The sequence below is a fragment of the Selaginella moellendorffii genome, unplaced genomic scaffold (assembly GCF_000143415.4).
Source record: "Selaginella moellendorffii unplaced genomic scaffold, v1.0 SELMOscaffold_63, whole genome shotgun sequence".
NCBI classification, from domain to species: Eukaryota; Viridiplantae; Streptophyta; class Lycopodiopsida; order Selaginellales; family Selaginellaceae; genus Selaginella; species Selaginella moellendorffii.
In genome coordinates this window covers 328,954-348,695 of record NW_003314324.1, presented here as the reverse complement: position 1 = coordinate 348,695, position 19,742 = coordinate 328,954, and the positions used below count along the sequence as shown (strand labels likewise).

General features: G+C 40.4%; 4 protein-coding genes across 4 annotated transcripts; 2 read left to right on the top strand and 2 right to left on the bottom strand.

Annotated features, from left to right (window-relative positions):
* Positions 1–932: 932 nt before the first annotated feature.
* Positions 933–3,626, top strand: LOC9644802. The gene is made up of 11 exons (XM_002984626.2): positions 933–1,050; positions 1,128–1,168; positions 1,416–1,465; positions 1,523–1,640; positions 1,699–1,915; positions 2,021–2,113; positions 2,195–2,323; positions 2,380–2,429; positions 2,483–2,580; positions 2,635–2,919; positions 2,975–3,626. The coding sequence occupies exons 5-11, from the start codon at positions 1,728–1,730 to the stop codon at positions 3,503–3,505; spliced, it is 1,374 nt and encodes a 457-aa protein (XP_002984672.2). The 5' UTR covers positions 933–1,050; positions 1,128–1,168; positions 1,416–1,465; positions 1,523–1,640; positions 1,699–1,727; the 3' UTR covers positions 3,506–3,626.
* An 8,340-nt stretch (positions 3,627–11,966) lies between these two features.
* Positions 11,967–13,010, bottom strand: LOC112351577 (oryzalexin E synthase-like). Its single transcript, XM_024689687.1, has 3 exons — positions 12,804–13,010; positions 12,466–12,567; positions 11,967–12,362 (listed from the first exon to the last, which is right to left on the bottom strand). The coding sequence occupies exons 1-3, from the start codon at positions 13,008–13,010 to the stop codon at positions 11,967–11,969; spliced, it is 705 nt and encodes a 234-aa protein (XP_024545455.1).
* Positions 13,011–16,105: 3,095 nt separating this feature from the next.
* Positions 16,106–16,789, top strand: LOC112351576 (pentatricopeptide repeat-containing protein At2g35030, mitochondrial-like). Its single transcript, XM_024689686.1, has one exon. It carries the CDS (start codon positions 16,106–16,108, stop codon positions 16,787–16,789), a length of 684 nt encoding a protein of 227 aa, XP_024545454.1.
* Positions 16,790–17,599: 810 nt separating this feature from the next.
* LOC112351575 (cytochrome P450 750A1-like) lies at positions 17,600–19,102 on the bottom strand. Its single transcript, XM_024689685.1, has one exon. It carries the CDS (start codon positions 19,100–19,102, stop codon positions 17,600–17,602), a length of 1,503 nt encoding a protein of 500 aa, XP_024545453.1.
* Between the last annotated feature and the right edge of the window lie 640 nt (positions 19,103–19,742).

The window sequence follows — 19,742 nt, the reverse complement described above, 5'->3', positions numbered from 1 at the left end:
ACATACACACACACATGTATATATACACATATACATATACATACACACACACACACATATATATATATATATATATATATATATTCAATATAGGTTTTTGTATATATCCAGAATGCACAATTACATGTTTGTGGAACTTAACTTATCTTATCTTGAGTAAATCAAGGTTTCTCATTTTGATCTTAGGAGATAATGCATAGCCAAGTCAAAACTGTGTTTTGGTAAATGTTTTCCCCAAATATATAATTACATCAGAATAATGTGTGCTCTTCAATGTCCTATTCAAGGCCATGATGCAACATAAACAATATAACAACTTTGTAGTAGATGCTTTACATACACTACAATATTATTATAGAGCAGTTGGATAGATTCTTTCTGGTTGCTTAAGCGAAATGTACTTGTTAGATAATCTAGATTAGTCTACTATATGCTCTGATCTAATTGTTATTTTTTAAAAACATTTTTAAAGTTAAAACACATACTATATATTTAGATTAATTTTATGTTCATGTATAATAAAAGCATTGCTAAGACAAGTGCCATCCGCTGGTTGAGCAACTTAGATGAAGCAGTGGAATGGACGAAAGTACCTATATGTGTAGATTCCACCATATTGCCCACACTAAAAAAACTTTCTGCGCCTGGCCTATCGGAGCAAATTCCCCAAGCGCTCCAATCAAACGAAAGGCTGCATTATCACAAATCCGAGAGACCTGGTCAAACAAGAGAGGCCAAAGCTTTATCCAAATCTCACACACCGCACACTGTCCATTGGTCGAAAGCGCACAGCTGATTAAAACGTGGCAGCACCAAAACGCGCCACGTACTGAGCCAGGTAGATGACGGAACGATACGTGGCGCAGACGGAATATGCTTTTGGCGCCGCTTGAATCTTTCTTCGCTCCTCGGTGGTGTGAGCGTTTAGCGAGGGCGCGGGCGCGGCGACAGCGATGGCGCAGTGAAAGTCTCCACTCCTCTTTCCACGCGCGTTGCGTCTCGCCGCCGCGATCGATCGGCGTCTCGGATATTTAGGGTTCTTTGTGCGAGGTGAATCTCTAGATCCGGCACTGTCTTGCATTGGAATTCGAGAATGCGCGGAGCTCACGTGATTCTTTGGATCGCAGGGCAGTCTGGAAGCGATCTTGCGCGTCAATTTTCTTGGAGGGTAAGCTGATCGGGTGCGTTAGCCTGCCAATGAGCAGGGATTGACAGGCTCGATGTTGGAGTCAGCTCGAAATTTCCTCCACTCGATCTTTGCCTCTTCTACTAACAATCCGGTTTCTTTAGTGAAATCCTTCTTATGGAGCCCAAAGGTCCATTACCACGTCTTAGAGGATTTCTTTTCTTTTTTTTTCTTGCGTTAGCTCCTCAAGTTCTTGTTCTAAACTTCGACTTTCTTTTTTTTCTTGCAGATCCTCCATCGACCGAGGTGATTGTCTCGGAACTCGACGCTTCTGACGTGGTAATCTTTGTCAATACAGAGAAAAATCATACTCATCTCTAGAGCTTACGTTTGCAGCCTGCTTCTACATCGTCTCAAGATGGATCGACCATACCAGTTGCGACCATCAACGAAGTTTCTACGAGATTAGCTCAAACAGCGTCTTATGTTGGTCGCAGGCTTATCAGCTTACTTGGTATGTTCTTCTCACATTCATATGTTGGTAATTCCCTTTCGTTTTTCTTTTCACGTAGACGAGTCCGTGGAAGAACCTGCGGGAAGCATGGGACAGGATGTTAGCGTCAGGCAAACAACCGTAGCAGTGGAATCAACTCCATCGAGCAGTGGAGAGTCACGCATGATCGTCACTACTCAAAACGGGATTTCCAGCAATCCGGTGGAGCGAGCGACGTCCCTTTGGGCTGCATTGGGTCAAAGCTTTTTGAACTCCTCTCCCGCTCCGTGGCAAGGGTCAGTGTTTTCGTTCCTGGTAAATCTGATTTGAGTTTCATGTCTGGCTGCTTGAGTCCTAGATCTTCTAACTCCCTTAACTCGAAGACCTTCCCTTTTTCCCAGGTTTTGTCCTGTTGGATGTGCTTTGCGAATAGCATTTGTTTGCACCAGAATGGCTTACTTGCGTTTTGCATGCGGTCATGAAAAAGTGAGAAGGTAACGGAGTGTGCCAATACTGACTGTCATTTTTCGTCACTGTTTGATTTTGGCCGGTTCTAAGGAATTCTGTATCTGCAGACTTATGACACGAGTGCAAACTACACTCAGGGGCTCTGCTGATGATATTGGATGGTTGCAAAAAACGCCGGGTTTTCCACCAGTGGAAGACGGAACGCAAAGGTTTGAGGAAATTCTTGGTGACATAAGGTATCCAATTCTGCTTCTTGCGTGTAAGGTTTACTCTAATACTTGTAAGCTTGCAGTCACGGTCTTCACGCACTACCCAATGATTACGTATATCTTTTGGTTCCTGGTAAGTTTCTCTACTGTCCGTTGTAGTTCACACGTCTAATGACGATCTTGCAGGGCTCTTTAGCAACCATGGACCTCTGTATTTTGTGGATACAAAGAGATATTTTTCTAAACTCGGCTTGACTTGTCATATTGCTCGAATACATAGTGAGGTATAACATTCTCTCTTTTCTTGGGACTTCTAAGATACCAGTGCTCTTCCATAGGCTGCGGTGGAAACGAATGCACGAGAACTCAAAGATTACATCGAAGAGTTATACTGGGGAACAGGAAAGAAAATCGTGCTGCTGGGTCACAGCAAAGGCGGAGTTGACGCAGCGGCAGCAGCATCGATGTTCTGGCCCGAAATCAAAGACAAAGTCGTGGGCATCGTCTTGGTACAAAGTCCGTATGGAGGCAGCCCACTTGCTTCCGACATTCTTCGCGAGGGCCAGATTGCCGACGTAGAGACGAGGCGCATCATGGAGCTTCTTATCTGCAAGATCATCAAGGTAACGTAGTAAGCTTTCTTTGTTGATTCATTCTAAACTTTTTTCTTCTTCCCAGGGAGACATGACCGCGTTAGAGGATCTAACGCACGACAAGAGAAGGAAGTTTTTAGCAAAGTATCCTCTGCCGCCTGATCTACCGGTGGTGTCATTCCACACGGAAGCAGGGAAATCGCCCGGAGTGCTCTCCACGCTCTCTCACATTGCTCACGCGGAACTTCCGTGGCTCCCGCTAGCTGGAGCAGCATCAGAGGCCCCTGCCACCACTGCCAAGCTTCCCGTCGTGCTTCCATTGGCTGCTGCTATGGCAGCGTGCGCGCTGCATTTGGAGCTGCGATACAGCGAGAAGAGTGACGGCCTGGTGTCACGCAAAGACGCTGAAGTTCCAGGCTCGGTGGTGGTTCGACCAAACAGGAAGCTGGATCACGCGTGGATGGTTTACTCGACAGATCCAGAGGCGTTTCGAATGTGCGAGGCTCTTATGAGCTTGCTGCTGGAGGTGAGCCACAAGAAGAACAGAGCGAGCGACAGTGGGAGCTGCAGCAACACCACCAACAGGGAATGCAGTACAAGCGATGGCAAGGAATAGCGCATGTAAATTTTTTGAAAAGATTCAATGTAAATTTAGAATTCTTTTAGAATGACCTTAGAATTTAGAAAAACTGAGATAAACATTTTTATCAGAAAGAATTATTTGATGTTATAACATACATGGTCTTTTTAATAATTTACAAATAGAGATAATTTGTTGATGGGCGGTGAATTTACATTTAGAAAATTATATATTTAAAAATTACATTGACAAACATTTATGCACTTTTCGTGATGCCCCATTTAACAAAAAAAAAAAAAAACCATTGCCAAAGCTAGATAGTAGTAGTTATGAGGATATTTATGCATATATTAAAAGTTATATGATATTTTAACGTTAATTATATATTATTTGAATATTAAATAATTATTAAGACTTTCACACAAAAATATAAAAATAAAAATCATTTAAAGATTTCTCATCAATAACACGATCAATTGACGTTAAAACTTATCTAACGCAGGCAAAGTGCCACGGCCGCACACCGATTCTGTGCGGTTGGTGCGATGGCGCGTTAGAAGTTGCAATTAAGTGCGCACTGGAGAGAAAAGCCTATCTAGCGCACCGGAGACAAAATTTTAGTACATTTTAAAATAATCTCTAGTAAATACTTAAAGTTTTTTAAAATAATAAATATTAAGCAATGAATTCTTTATAAGATTCAATATTAGAACACAATATACTAAAATCTTAGTAATTGAAATTTTTTAAATATATTTATCAATTTTATCATAAAACTTTTGTAAATATAAATTACTTTAAAAATTAAAACTTTATAATATAAAAGCTTTTAACAATTTATTATATTTCTTAATTAAAAAAACTTAGAGTTTTTTAGGTAGTCAACAAATCTATAGCAGTATTGTGAAGACATATAAACAATATTTTTTCAATTTTTATTGAAATAATTATTTACATATCAAAATCTAAAACCTAACAATATATAAATTTTTGTTTGTTTATTTCTTAATCAAGCATAAAATTTTATAAATTGATATATAACACTAAATATATATAAATTTAAAATTTAAATACTAAAAATATATTTTACATAAAGACTCAATATAGTCATAGTATTTTATGTCCTATGACCAATTCGATCATTAAACATCGATAAAAGTTTTGCACTTTTCTATATAAATATCTTTTATGGATGATAAAAATTTTAATTTTTTTTCATATTTCATATCTAATAGGATTAATTTTAATAATAGTAATAAAATACATATATCTTTAATATTTAAGCATATTTAATCAAAGATATAAAAACTATAATACATATCCTTAATTTTAATATATGCAAAAAAAATTAATATTTGTTAAGTATAAATAGTAATACATTATTAAATTTATTTAAACAAAAAAGCAAGGCCATGCATTGCATCTATAAATGGTTAAAGAGCTTATATTACATCATTACAATAGTAAGATCAATAAACAAGTATGGGTGAAAAGAAAATATCTTCATCACAATAAAATATGCATCAACAATCATAAAAATTGTTCGAAGTAATGAAGTGTAAAAAATAAAAATCAAAATATTTAATTTATAATTTAATAAAGAATTCTAACAGATTCAAAGGATATAAATTATAAAAATTAATAATTTGTAAGGATGGATATATGAACTTCTTTTAGTTAAATATATCATAGTTTAATCACAATAGTTTTATAAATCCTTAACTACAATTCCAAACCAATTTAAAAATAAAAATACTTACTCTTGCAAAAATGGAACTAACAAAAACCCAATAAAGAAAATTTTGTGTTTAAAAATGTATCAATATAATTAGTAAAAAAAATTAAATTCACAAAATAATAAAAATTTATTTTATAATATAATCTCTAATACTAAACCTTAACACTATAGGTTCAATTGGATCATACAACTTATAATTTTTATTTTAACTTTTTGGTAACACCAAATTCTATATTAAAATTAGAAAGAAAATATTATATAATCAAAACTTTTAGTATATATTCTCTTAGCTAATTGAGTACTACCTTTTGGATAATTCATAAAACCTTTATTAAGATAAATATATTAAATGCTTATAAGCACAAAAAGTATTTTATCTAAGTCTTGGTATGAATTCAACAGAATCTTTATCAACAACAAATATCAGTATATTTGATGATTGCAATCTTATTATTTCTAAATAATAATATATTATCATTTATGTCAAACAATATCTTTTATAGTCAAGAGGCTCCAAGGCCTACAGGTTTTTGACTTATTAGAAAACAAGAGAATCATTTCTAATGAGATCATTAGCTTCACATAGCTTGTAGATATTAATTTCAGCCATAACTAGAACCACATAAGCTTTTAACATATTGACTTTTTGCAACCCAGCAACTCTTCAGGAACAAGATTCAAAACTTTATCCTAGCCTCTATAAACTCTTTCTCTCCATCTCCTCATCATGTTGAGGGTAAATAACAAGGACCTAGATGTTCAGCAAGAGAGGGAACTGCTCATCTCTCATGTTCCTCCCAGCTATCTTGGTGTCTTAGTTGAGATTTACAAGATCCAAAGAATTATATTGTCTTATATGGCTATAACATCTATCTGGACAATAAACCATAACTTCATTCTAAGAGCAAATTCCAAACTCATCAACTTGAATGTGTCAATTTGTAGCTTTACAAGGAGCCTTTTAGAGGAGATTACCAACCTCTTTAGCTCATTCAGCCTTAATGTCTTGCATAATAAGTTATCAGCAGAATTTCTACCATCTATAAGAAAATAAATCTCCATCTATAGTGGTAGTTATGTTGTTCAAACGAAAGTTGAGCAACGATATATTTTTGAGTATAATACCTCCAATTAAAATGTAATGATGGATGATTGGAGGGGTGTTAGAATTTCAAAGTATATTCTAGTATTCTAACTTTCTAATATAAACCCTATTTTTAGTTATTTTTTAAAGATGAATAATCATTAGAAAAGATCTCAAATTTATCATTTTCATCAAACATATTCAAACTTTATTCTGTACTCATTATAAGTAAACTTATCCCAGAAGGATAATTTCTATAGCCCAAGTTGAGAGTTTTAGGAGTGGACCACTCACTTTACTCAAAAAATCTTTATTTTCTTACTAGAACAAGATTTAGAAATAATAACACATTAATTAAAGTAATGAAATGAGAGTCTCCTAAAGATCTCTCTCAAAATCTAAAGAGTGCTTACTTACAAGAGGTTTTTCTTTTTTATTCTTTCACATGAAATAAAATCCACAAAGAAAATTGCTTTCTCTAGATTGTTGTGGTTGATATTTAGAAACACCTTCATTTTGTAACTTAAAGGTAATTGATAGTTGCAGTTCCATGTAACTAGTCCTTCTGGCCTAGAGTGTGCTATTGATTCCATATTTTTCCCTAACATTTAACAATAAAGTCATTGAATAAGTGTATGGAGAATCTTGGGTGATTTATTCCTTAATAATATTTTTTGTAGCTCATTTTAATTTCTATTTATGTCATGGCTATTCCCTACTGCCACAAAATATGTTGGTGCTATAAATCCCTCCCTTGTCAAGTCAATCTTTCTTTGCCTTGAAAGAGAGGGGTAAACACTGATTAATCAGTATATATTCTAGATTGTATTTAGCCTTTTTTTTTTTTTTGCACAACTAAACTTGAGTTGCCTAATAGAATTTCTAGATCCTGCTTAGTGTGGTGTTGAGACAAGATCTTTTTTTTCATATCTAGATTTTTAGTTGATAAAAATATGTGGTTGATAAAATTCAAAAATATTTTCCTTGTAATTAAATTTTCTAGAAAATTATAAGAAAAATATGATTACCTGATGGCACATTATATGGGGAATCTCTCAAGAGGGGAGGTATACTAGAGTGGGCAACGTGGCAAAAAATTAATTATACTACAAGATAAATCAATTTATATAACTCACAAAATAATCTTTGGATGGAATGCATTAGCATACATGTCACATTTGCATGGTTTTTTACATATCAGCACCATGAATGAATTCTTTATGTGCCTAGCTATAGTAACTCAATATGAAAATATGTTTGAAGAAGAAGAATTGGCCAATACATTAATTGTTTTAATTGTAACATTATAAGTATGACTTGTATTGAACCCACACAAGGATATGATTACATTGAATTTTTTTGATGAGCTGCCAAACTCAATCTCCATGGTGTAAGTGTTGCTGATTGAGGCCACTAATAATGGAGGTGGGTGTGATTGTTTTTTTGGCACTCATCCTCTTTGGCTAGGGATGGTTGAGGGTTTTAGGTTATTTAAACTTAAATATCCTTGAATTTAAATAATATTGGGATAAATGGCTTCCTAGGAAATTTAAATTCTTGAGTTTGAATGATATTGGGGTAAATGAAGAATTCACATTAAGTCTAGGCTAGATACAGTAGATGGAGTTACATAATTGCTTTATATAGGTGGAATGGAATCACTTTAATAGATTGCTTCTTTCTATCCATACATTTTTGCACTAGAATCCTTGATCATCTCTCCTTATGGAATGGCAAAATCTTGCATCTTGCTTTTAATCTTTCTATTACATTCAAGAATTAGACAAGATTGTATTCCCCTAGATTCAACATTGTCACAGTGCTATAATTTTAGTGTGCAATATTTAATTCTATGAAAAAGGAAGATGGAATCATTTAAGAAAGAAACATGTAGAGAAATCACTTTTATTTAGCTTGGCTTGCATATCTAATTTGACATCTTATGGACAACCCCATCTAGCATGGCTATACCAATATTATAAAAGACACAATCACATTTAAATTATAGCAATGAAATATAATTGTATGTATTACAATTTAAATTTTTTTTAAATGAGTAAATGTTAATGCTCACAAATATGCCATCACCTCTTAATTCAATAAAAGTTTTTATAATGATTCTCTTAAGTAAACTATATTCAAAATATACTTAGATATTTTAGGATATTTTATTATTATTCATTTAGATTAATATTTTATTCATAATTTATAAATATGTTTATAAATCATAAACTTCCCAAAATACTTTCTAGTATATTCTAGTTTAGTAATAGTTTGATATAAGTATTTTAAATTATAGTTATAAAAAATTTATATAAATAAAATGAGGCTTAAGATAAGTTTTATAACTCATGCATGAATATGGAAGAGTAGAGTTGGACTTTGAACATTATAATTACTATACTACACTCTAAAATATGAAAGAGTAGATTGGACTTTGAACACCATAATTCAAACCTAATTTAGTATTATTCAAACCTAATGACATTTAATGCCAAGTATATTAAAACTTTTAATTGATTCAAAAAAAGGATGCACTTTTGTTCATCAACCCTTTCCTTCATATTTGACCTTTAATGCATCGTCTCTTGAGTCATTCTTTTTAATCTTCTAGCAAAAATTTGAGAATTCTTAATAGTTTTGTTGAATACAACTTGTGATAAATTATTTTAACTATATTGTAAAAATAATTTATTGATTATATATATATAATTTTAAGAAATAAAGTGTGCATAAATAAAAGTAAGTTGATATGGAGGATAATTATTTGATATTAATAATAAATAATTAGGATTTTAGTCCAGACTTAAAAATTTAAATTTTTAGCTGGACTTTTAAAGTCTTTTAAACCAGTTCTATATATATATAATGAAGAATTCACTCCTTAATTTGATGCAAGCTTGAAAATATTCTATAATAAATCATCCCATATACTATTTCAGACTGATTTATTTGTTGACTTGGACATGTAATCGACACAAACTTATAGGTTTCTTGTACACAAAAGAACCTAGAATAAAATCGAAACTTTATAAATTTAGAAAGAAATTCTCTTCCAAGTTAACTAAAACTAAATCTTATAATGATTGTAATCGACACAAACTTATAGGTTGCTTGTACACAAAAGAACCTAGAATAGAAAGAAATTCTCTTCCAAGTTAACTAAAACAAAATCTTATAATGATTATAATTTTAGGTTTCTTAACACGGAAAACAAAGATTCCGCAGCCAAAGGCTGTTGCGAGCATTGCACGGGAGAGACGACTCTTTGCGAGGACTTGGGATAGGGGGCTGCCAGGCCTTGTAAGCTGAGGGCGGCAGAGAAGAGGCAGTGGTGGCAGCGATGGCGATGGAACATAGACTTGGTTGGTGAAGTTGATTTCCGCAAGGTGGCCGAGCTGCTCGTGGAAAGTGGAGTGGAACTTCTAAGGTTCTGGACAAGGTGTTTGGTGTGGTGGATGGCACCTCAGGCGATGCGAGCACGCGGCAGGATACACATCCAGTACGTGCCTCATGACAGTGCATAAATCCAATCCTTAGCCACTCTCTCAAAAGCCTACTGGACCACTTATGCCAACCAGAGCTATCCACGTACACGAAAGTTTATAAAGAAACTAACCCTTCCCTGGACAGGACAAAAGGGTAAGGATGTTGTTCGTTTAGAATATTCTGGAGGAATATTATAGTTGATACAGGTGGCGGTAACGGCTGGAAGTCCTGCTTATCTCCACTCCATGAAACTTGTCTTGGAGGTATAGGCGATTTGTCCTGCCATTGTAGATTTCTTACAGGTAGAAACATCACATTTCTTTTTTTACTGTTCTTAGAGCACGAGCGGCACTGAAGAGGAGGTGAGCCACAAGAAGAAACAAAAAAGATCCACTTTAAATTTTATGTTACATATTTATTTGAAAACAAGAACTATTCGGGTACCCCACAAAGGTGGCAACGATCTTGGGTGTGGAAATTTGCGATCTGGGAAGGTGAAAAGTCATTTTTGGCAACTGTTACTTTTTATTTTCTAGAGCCGTTGTTAAAAAAGAATCAACACGTTGTTGAATTGTGTTCTCTTGACCAACTGCTAGTTGGCTAATTTGATTCCTTCTAAGATAATTATCGTGTCCCACGAGAAACGTGCTTGTTCCTTTGAAAGTGGAACAAGCAAGCTGAAATGCTTTAGAAAGGAAAATTAAATGTTTCATAGTCATCCTTTACGTTTCCGCTTTTTCACTTTTAGGGCTCTCGTGACCTGGCAAGACATCCATTTTGCCACGTGTTATGTGAACCCTTCTATTCTTTATCTTTGCTTTTAGGGCAAGCATACTCTTATCTAAACACTCAATTCTCGTTGCTAGATCGCGGCGCTGGATTAGATCGCGATTCCCAGATGACAATCCGCATAGCACTGGGCGCGGCGATGGAGCACGCCGCTAGATCAGCCTCAGATGAGCTATGGATCACGATTTCGTCCCTTGTGGCCAGCGCAATCGTGATGGGAGACGTGATCTGCAAGTCCCTACTGCAATGGGGCGTCAATCTCATGTCTCTCATCTTCTTCAAGGCTATGGTCTTCCTCAATCCCAAGCTCAGGGCCGGCCAGCAATCCCAGCTCCTCCACGTCCTCTCGCGAGCGATGGAGAATTTCGTCCAGCGGGGGAGCCTGGACGAGCAGCTCATGAGGAGCATCGTGACGCTGGTGTCGCCGGATCGCGGCACTTGCCTCCTCCTCACCTATCTGATCGAGGCATTCACGGCAGGGTTTGTCCGCGGCGGCGAGGGATCCAGAATCCCCAAGCCTAGGGCCGCCGACCCGGACGAGGAGAGGAGAGTGGCGCTGGCGCTGATCAAGCAGTATGGGATCCACAGGGCGGCGGTGGCGGCAATGCCTCCAGAGGCGAGGAGGGCGATCCTCAAATCGCTGGGAGGAGCAAGAACAGGGTCCGCGCGGGATGGAAGTGGGGGGAATTCCTCCTCGCCGATTTGCTGCATCACGCTGGAGCCCCTTTTGTGGCCGGATTCCACAGTGGCCGAGGACGTTCTAGCGGTGATCCAGCGGAGCCAGCGCCGCGACGGGGACGAGCACGCCTTTCTCTATCGCGGCTCGGCGCTCTTGGATTGGCTTGGGCGGCAGGAGGTGCCAATGAGCCCGGAGACGCGATCGATCATCAAGCCCAGTGATATCTATCGCCTTTCGTGATGGGCGAGCTCGATTTACTCCCGGGAGGATGGGACTAGGGTTAGGGGTCTGGTAGATCCATCGCCACCGCCAGCGCAGGGCAGGACGACCTATAGCTCCCTTGTACAGATCATCAAGTTGCGGCTTGAATCTTCACAATCTTTTAATTGAGATGTATAACAATGGTTGACAGCGTTGAGGAGTGCTTGATCTACTTTGCAAAGGGTATTATCTAGCGCATGCTCGCAACATATGGCATCTTGATGGGGTTTGAGAAAAGGAAAACGTTTTAGAATTGGGTGTGTCTAAGTTGTAAGTTGTAAAGGGTTTTTCTTAGTAGCGTTGGGCATAGTTGACGAAGCTAGTATCAGCAGTTGCCTTGACCGGGCATTTGGATGCGAGATGGGACTTTCGTAGAACATGAAGTGATTATGATCATTAGAACACCATCGCCTGCCGAGAGCAATTCAAAGACAACGTTCTTGGTATCAACATATGGTCAGGCATAGGCAGACGTTTCGAGCCTAGCGGATGCGAATGCCACCGAGTCCGACACAGGCATACAAGAGAGAGTTCCCGACTTCTCGGACAAATCGATCTCGCCGTCACTCTTCCAATCAAACGCATGGAGCAAGCTTGCAACCACAAAAGGAACCACGCGGGAGGCTATTGGCATGCCCGGACAAGTTCTCCTCCCGGCAGAGAATGGCATCATGAGTTCTTGGTTGGATTTCTCTTGATCGCCCAGGAAACCCTCCGGGCGAAACACCTCGGGCTCGTCCCAGTGCCGTGGGTCGTGCCCGATCGCCCAAATGTTGATGAGAACGGTGCAGTGCTTGGGGATGTGCGAGTGTTGCCTTGGATGGATTGTGGTGAGGAACGCCAAGAGCTCCCACTGGATGGAGTCGCAACACTTCTTTGAAGATTGCTTCGATGTAAGGTAAGTTGACGAGGTCCGAGTGCTTGAGAAGTTGTGATGTCCCTATCGTGTTCTTTACTTCTTCTTGTGCGTTTTCCATCACTCTGGAATTTCTTAGAACTTCGGCCATGGCCCAGACTGCTGTCCACTTGATCGTGTCAACTCCAGCGACAAGTATATCCTGTGCAAAGAGTAAGTTCCAGACTGAAAAGTGCGTGGTATCACTTACAGTGAGCAGTGCGACGATTGATATGTCTTGAAGGGACTCGAGAGATAGTAGCACGTGTGTGAGATCTCTACTGACGAATTCTTGCCCTTGAGACTCAATCCTCGCCTTGTTTTGCTTGTGAGTGCCGATCACTTGTGTTAGCATTGTTCCAGCTCTGGCATGAGAGTTTCCTTCATTCTCTTGTTTACTCCGTGGAGATCCAGGAAATCCAGCGCTGGGAACAAGTTTCCAGTGTTCACGTTCAGTGTTTGCTTTTCGATTTGGGCTACCAGATCCAAAACTCTCTCATCTGTGCTGCCAAAGAGAATCATACAAAATGCATCCGAGATAAACTTGCCGACTGCATCGGTCAGGTTGACGGGAGCATGATGAATGGCTTTGATCGATTTCGCCATCTCTAGTTCGTAGATCCCACAACACCATCCAGCCTCGTGTTGTTCATCAAGTGCCTGCTCGTGATTTGCTTGAGGTTCTTCCAGGACTCACCATATGGTGCAAATGTCTTTGAAGCCATAGCTGAAGTACTCTCCAAACTTACTAGCTGGGCGATAAGCAAACTCCAAATCGCGAGTGATCAAGGCCTCCCTGGCTATGGCGATGGAGTTGATGACAACGTAGTCCACCACTCCACCTCTCAGGTGGATGATCGGGCCATAGATCTTGCCAAGGCTTGCGAAACAGCGATGGAGTGGATATCTTAGAGAGAAAATGGATCCAAATACTGGCACAGAGATTGGACCTGGTGGTAATCTTGTAAGAGTTCTTGGATGAAGTATAGAGCAAGCATAGCACCGCAAAACAAAGGCACCATGGTGGAATAAATCAATCTAGAGTGAAACCCAAAGGTCCTGGTTTCAAATCCTGTGCTAAAAAGGTAACACAATCCAAATGTGTTTTGAAAATACTAGGTTGTGTTTAGATTGAATTGTACTATCGCCCAATTAATATAATGTATTAGCAACTTTATTGGCATCTCCATACTTATACCAAATCTTAAAAGACATCTTTTGTAAGAACTTTTGTCAATGAGTAAGGTGGTCTTAAAGATCCTTTTAACAATTGAAATATTGGAAAGATTAATAACCTAAATCCATATAGAAATCCAATTCATACAAATAATATTATTATTCCTTTATAGTAGCAATTAACTTTTTGTCTTAAATAGACTAATTTTGTTATGTGGCATCAAATTATATAGCTACTCTAACCTCCTAGTTGCACAACATCAAGGTGATAACTTCTATTCCATTACATGCTTGATGTACCAATAGTAATCATAGATACTAAATTGATTCAAATTTTGAAGGTGCATGTAAAGCAAGAAAGTCTTAATGAGATTGATAGAATCCTTAACCTTTTTAATATCACTTTAAATCTTAGAAATTTAACTTTTTTGCCTTTTGACAACATCATAAAAAATCTCTTCCTCTTCATCATGACTATATCTATATCCCACTCTTAAACCATCCCTAAAAGAACATGATATTCATTAGGTTAGTCTAAAATCCCGAAATCATAGAATATTCTTAAAATATTCCCTTAGTTTGTCTTAAGTAAAGTTCAATCAGTTTGTGTTAAGTAGTGTTCGATCAGATTGCTCATGCAAGATGCATGTTCCTGAGTATGCCCAGGAAAGATCCAGTGCCATGGAATGAATGATCAAGACCTACATGAAAAACAGGCTTTTGAAAGAGTGTTCGAAGTGTTTAGAGCAATGTCATCCCCATGGTAGCTGCATTTGCCAAAGCGGGAGTGATGGAGCTGTTTCATTCGATGCCTTATAAGAATGTGATCACATGGAATGCTATGATCACAGGTTATGCAAAGGCTTGGAAACTGGAAGAGGCAAAGAAGCTCTTCAATCGCATGCCTCTCAAGGATATGGTTTTGCAGAACGTCATGGTGGCAGGATATGCCAGGAACACGAGAGAGATTCAGACTTCTAGGACAAATTGATCTCGCCTGCGAGCAAGTTTTCAACCACAAAAGGAACCACACGGGCATGCCCGAGTTGGATTTACTTGATCGCCCAGGAAACGCACCGGGCGAAACACCTCGGGCTCGTCCCAGTGCCATATGAGATGAGATCGGTGCAGTGCTTGGGGATGTCGTAGTGTTACCTTGGATGGATTGTGGTGAGGACAATGTAAGGTAAGTTGACGAGGTCCGAGTGCTTGACAGGTTCTGACTTGACGTTGAGTGTTTGCTTTTCGATTTGGGCTACCAGATCCAAAACTCTCTCCTCTATGCTGCCAAAGAGAATCATACAAAATGCATCCGAGATAAACTTGCTGACTGCATCAGTTAGGTTGACGGGAGCATGATTGCCAGAGCTGTGAATGGCTTTGATCGATTTTGCCATCTCTAGTTCGTAGATCCCCGCAACACCATCCAGCCTTGTGTTGCTCATCAAGTGCCTGTTCGTGATTTGCTTAAGGTTCTTCCAGGACTGGACCAAGAGTCAATGTCTTTGAAGCCATAGCTGAAGTACTCTCCAAACTTACTAGCTGGGGGATAAGCAAACTCCAAATCGCGAGTGATCAAGACCTCCCTGACTATGGCGATCGAGTTGATGACAATGTAGTCCACCACTCCACCTCTCAGGTGGATGATCGGGAACAGCGATGGAGTGGATATCTTAGAGAGAAAATGGATCCAACAATTAGCGGACCTGGTGGTAATCTTCGAAGAGTTCTCGCATTGCAAAGGATGAAGTGTAGAGCAAGCACGGAATAAATCAATCTCCCGTGTATGAATGGCGATTTATAAACCCAAAGGTATAAAGTCAAAACAAAATCTCAATTGAAAATATTGGATTCTAATGATCCATTGTCAAGCCAGAGCGAGGAATATCTGGGATGGTGTAGAAAATTAATGATCCAGGGATTCCCGGCGATTCCACCGCAAGGCGATTTTAATACTCTCGTCCGGTCCATCAAATCGGCAACTCGAAGAACTTGCGCGAGGCGAGGAAAGTCCATGCGAGGATAGAACGGAACAAGGACCTGAAAGAAAGCTTGCATCTGTGGAATCTTGTGATTGAAATGTATGGAAAGTGCGGCATCGTGGAGGAGGTTCGAGCAGTGTTCGATCGGATCAGCGACAGGAACTTGGTGTCGTGGAACATCCTCCTTGCGGCATATGCCCGAACCGGGGATATTGCCTAAGCAAGATGCGTGTTCCAGAGCATGCCCAGAAAGGATCGAGTGTCATGGAATGGAATGATCCAGGCCTACGTGAAATTGGAAAGAGCGATGGAAGTGTTTAGAGCGATGCCATCACCGGATATCGTCTCGTCGACAACCGTGGTTTCCGCATTTGCCAAGGCGGGGGATCTGTGTCGAGCGACAGAGCTGTTTAATTCGATGCCTCACAAGAATGTGATCGTGTGGAGCGCTATGATCACGGGTCATGCAAAGGCTGGATTAATGTAAAGGCAAAGAAGCTCTTCGATTGCATACCGCTCAAGGATGTGGTTTCGTGGAACGCTATGGTGGCGGGATATGCCAGAAACGGGCAACTTGATCTGGCGAGAGAGGTTTTCGAGAGAATGATCTTGCGAGACTCGGTGTCGTGGACGACGATGATCCGGGTTTACGTTGCTGGAGGAGAGATTGCCGAGGCCAGAGCTTTGTTCGAGAGGATGCCGATGGAGAACGTCGTGGCCTCTACGGCAATGCTCCAGGGCCACGCCGAGAATGGAGACTTGGAAGAAGCGAGAGTTTTGTTCGAGAAAATCCAATGCCCCGACGCGATCGCGTGGACGACGATGATGAACGCTTACGCCAGTCATGGTTTCCTTGAAGACGCAAAGACCATCTTTGGTCGGATGCCGGACAGGAACTTGGAAACTTGGAACGCGCTCATCACAGCGTACGCGGATCACTGTCGCGTGGAGGAGGCCCGGGAGCTGTTTTACAAGATGAAACTCCATCTCCTGGAATGTGATGCTCCAGTCGAGCGTGGAGAGAGGCGAGCTTGTCCAAGCGAAGGCCGTTTGATCGGATGCCTCATCGTGGGACTCGATGGTTCAAGCGTATGCTCAAGATGGTCACGTAAAACAAGCCAGGGACGTGTTCGAGATGATGCCGAGGAGGAACGTCGTGTCATTCACGACCTTGATCCAGGCTTACGCAAGAAGAGGCGAGATGGAGGAAGCAAAGGGGCTGTTTGACGGGATGCCGCAGCGGGGGACGACGATGGTGGTCGGATACTCGCAGGCCGAGATGGTGGAGTGCGCAAAAACAGTTTTTGATGAGATGCCACTCCGGGCGATGATCGCAGCCTATGCTCGCCCCGGGCATTTGGATGAGAGATGGGATTTTCGTAGAACATGAAGCGCGCAATTCAAAGACAACGTTGTCGACAGACGTTTCGTCGCCGGCGGCGAGGGATCCAGAATCCCCAATTCCAGGGCCGCCGACCCGGACGAGGCTCGGCGCTCTTGGATTGGCTTAGGCGGCGGGAGGTGCCAATGAGCCCGGAGACGCGATCGATCATCAAGCCCAGTGATGTCTATGATGGGCGAGCTCGATTTACTCCCGGGACTAGGGTTAGGGGTCTGGTAGATCCATCGCCACCGCCAGCGCAGGGCAGGACGACTTTTAGCTCCCTTGTACAAATGCTCAAGTTGCGGCTTGATTCTTCACAACCTTTTAATTGAAATGTATAAAAATGGTGACAGCGTTGTTTGATCTCGGGTATTATCTAGCGTCGTGAAACATCATACTTGCAACATATGCCCAAAGATGGCATCTGGTGGGGTTTGAGAAAAGGAAAACGTTTTAGAATTGGGTGTGTCTAAGTTGTAAGTTGTAAAGGGTTTCTCTTAGTAGCGTTGGGCATAGTTGACGAAGCTAGTATCAGCAGTTGCCTTGACCGGGCATTTGGATGAGAGAGGGGATTTTCGTAGAACATGAAGTGATTATGATCATTCGAACACCATGGCCTGCCGAGAGCACCTTCAAAGGCAACGTTCTCGGTGTCAACAGGCATAGACAGACGTTTCGAGCCTTGCCGATGCGAATGCCACCAATTCGGACGCCGGCATACACGAGAGAGTTCCAGACGACCTCTCGGACAAATCGATCTCGCCTTCACTCTTCCAATCAAACGCATGGAGCAAGCTTGCAACCACAAAAGGAACCACGCGGGAAGCTATTGGTATGCCCGGACAAGTTCTCCTCCCGGCAGAGAATGGCATCATGAGTTCTTGGTTGGATTTCGCTTGATCGCCCAGGAAACGCTCCGGGCGAAACACCTCGGGCTCGTCCCAGTGCCGTGGGTCGTGCCCGATCGCCCAGATGTTGATGAGAACGGTGCAGTGCTTGGGGATGTCGTAGCCTGCGAGTGTTGCCTTGGATGGATTGTGGTGAGGAACGCCAAGAGCTCCCACTGGATGTAGTCGCAACACTTCTTTGAAGATTGCTTCGATGTAAGGTAAGTTGACGAGTTCCGAGTGCTTGACAAGTTGTGACTTCACTATCGTGTTCTTTACTTCTTCTTGTGCGTTTTCCATCACTCTGGAATTTCTTAGAACTTCGGCCATGGCCCAGACTGCTGTCCACTTGATCGTGTCAACTCCAGCGACAAGTATATCCTGTGCAAAGAGTAAGTTCCAGACTGAAAAGTGCGTGGTATCACTTACAGTGAGCAGTGCGACGATTGATATGTCTGGTAGGGACTCGAGAGATAATAGCACGTCTGTGAGATCTCTGCTGACGAATTCCTCCCCTTGAGACTCAATCCTCGTCTTGTTTTGCTTGTGAGCGCCGATCACTTGTGTTAGCAATTGTTCCAGCTCTGGCATGAGAGTTTCCTTCATTGTCTTGTTTACTCCGTGGAGATCCAGGAAATCCAGCGCTGGGAACAAGTTTCCAATGTTCACGTTGATTGCTTGCTTTCCGATTTGGGCTACCAGATCCAAAACTCTCACTTCTGTGCTGCCAAAGAGAATCATACAAAATGCATCCGAGATAAACTTGCCGACTGCATCGGTCAGGTTGACGGGAGCATGATCGCCAGAGCTATGAATGGCTTTGATAGATTTCGCCATCTCTAGTTCGTACATCCACGCAACACCATCCAGCCTCGTGTTGCTCATCACGTGCCTGCTCGTGATTTGCTTGAGGTTCTTCCAGGACTCACCATATGGAGCAAGAGCAATGTCTTTGAAGCCATAGCTGAAGTACTCTCCAAACTTACTAGCTGGGCGATAAGCAAACTCCAAATCGTGAGTGATCAAGACCTCCCTGGCTATGGTGATCGAGTTGATAACAATGTAGTCCACCACTCCACCTCTCAGGTGGATGATCGGGCCATAGATCTTGCCAAGGCTTGCGAAACAGCAATGGAGTGGATATCTTAGAAAGAAAATGGATCCAAATATTGGCACAGAGATTGGACCTGGTGGTAATCTTGTAAGAGTTCTCGCATTGCAAAGGATGAAGTATAGAGCAAGCATAGCACCGCAAAACAAAAGCACCATGGTGAGAGTGAAACCCAAAGGTCCTGGTTTCAAATCCTGTGCTAAAAAGGTAACACAATCCAATCAAAATAAATGTGTTTTGAAAATACTAGGTTGTGTTTAGATTGAGTTGTATGTTTATTATTTAAATCTTTTATTGTCAACTATCGTCCAATTATTTATAAAAATATAATGCATGAGCAACTTTATTGTCATCTCCATACTTATACCAAATCTTAAGTCTTAAAAGACATCTTTTGTAAGAACTTTTGTCAACAGAGTAAGGCGGTCTTGACGATCGTTTTAATAATTGAAATATTGGAGAGACTAATAATCTAAATCCATATTATTATTATTATTCCTTTATAGCAGCAAATGACTCTTTGTCTCAAATAGATTAATTCTGTTGTGCGGCATCAAATTTTATGGCTACTCTAACCTGCTAGTTGCACAACATCAAAATGATAACTTCCATTCCACCATACAATAATTTTTGACATGCTTGATGTACTAACAGTAATCATAGATACTAAATTGATTTAAATTTTGAAAGTGCATGTGACTCTTTAATAACCTTATTTTTGCCTTCTGACAACATCATCAAAAGTCTTGTCCTCTTTATCACATATTATCACTAGATATTCATGAGGTAACCCTAGGT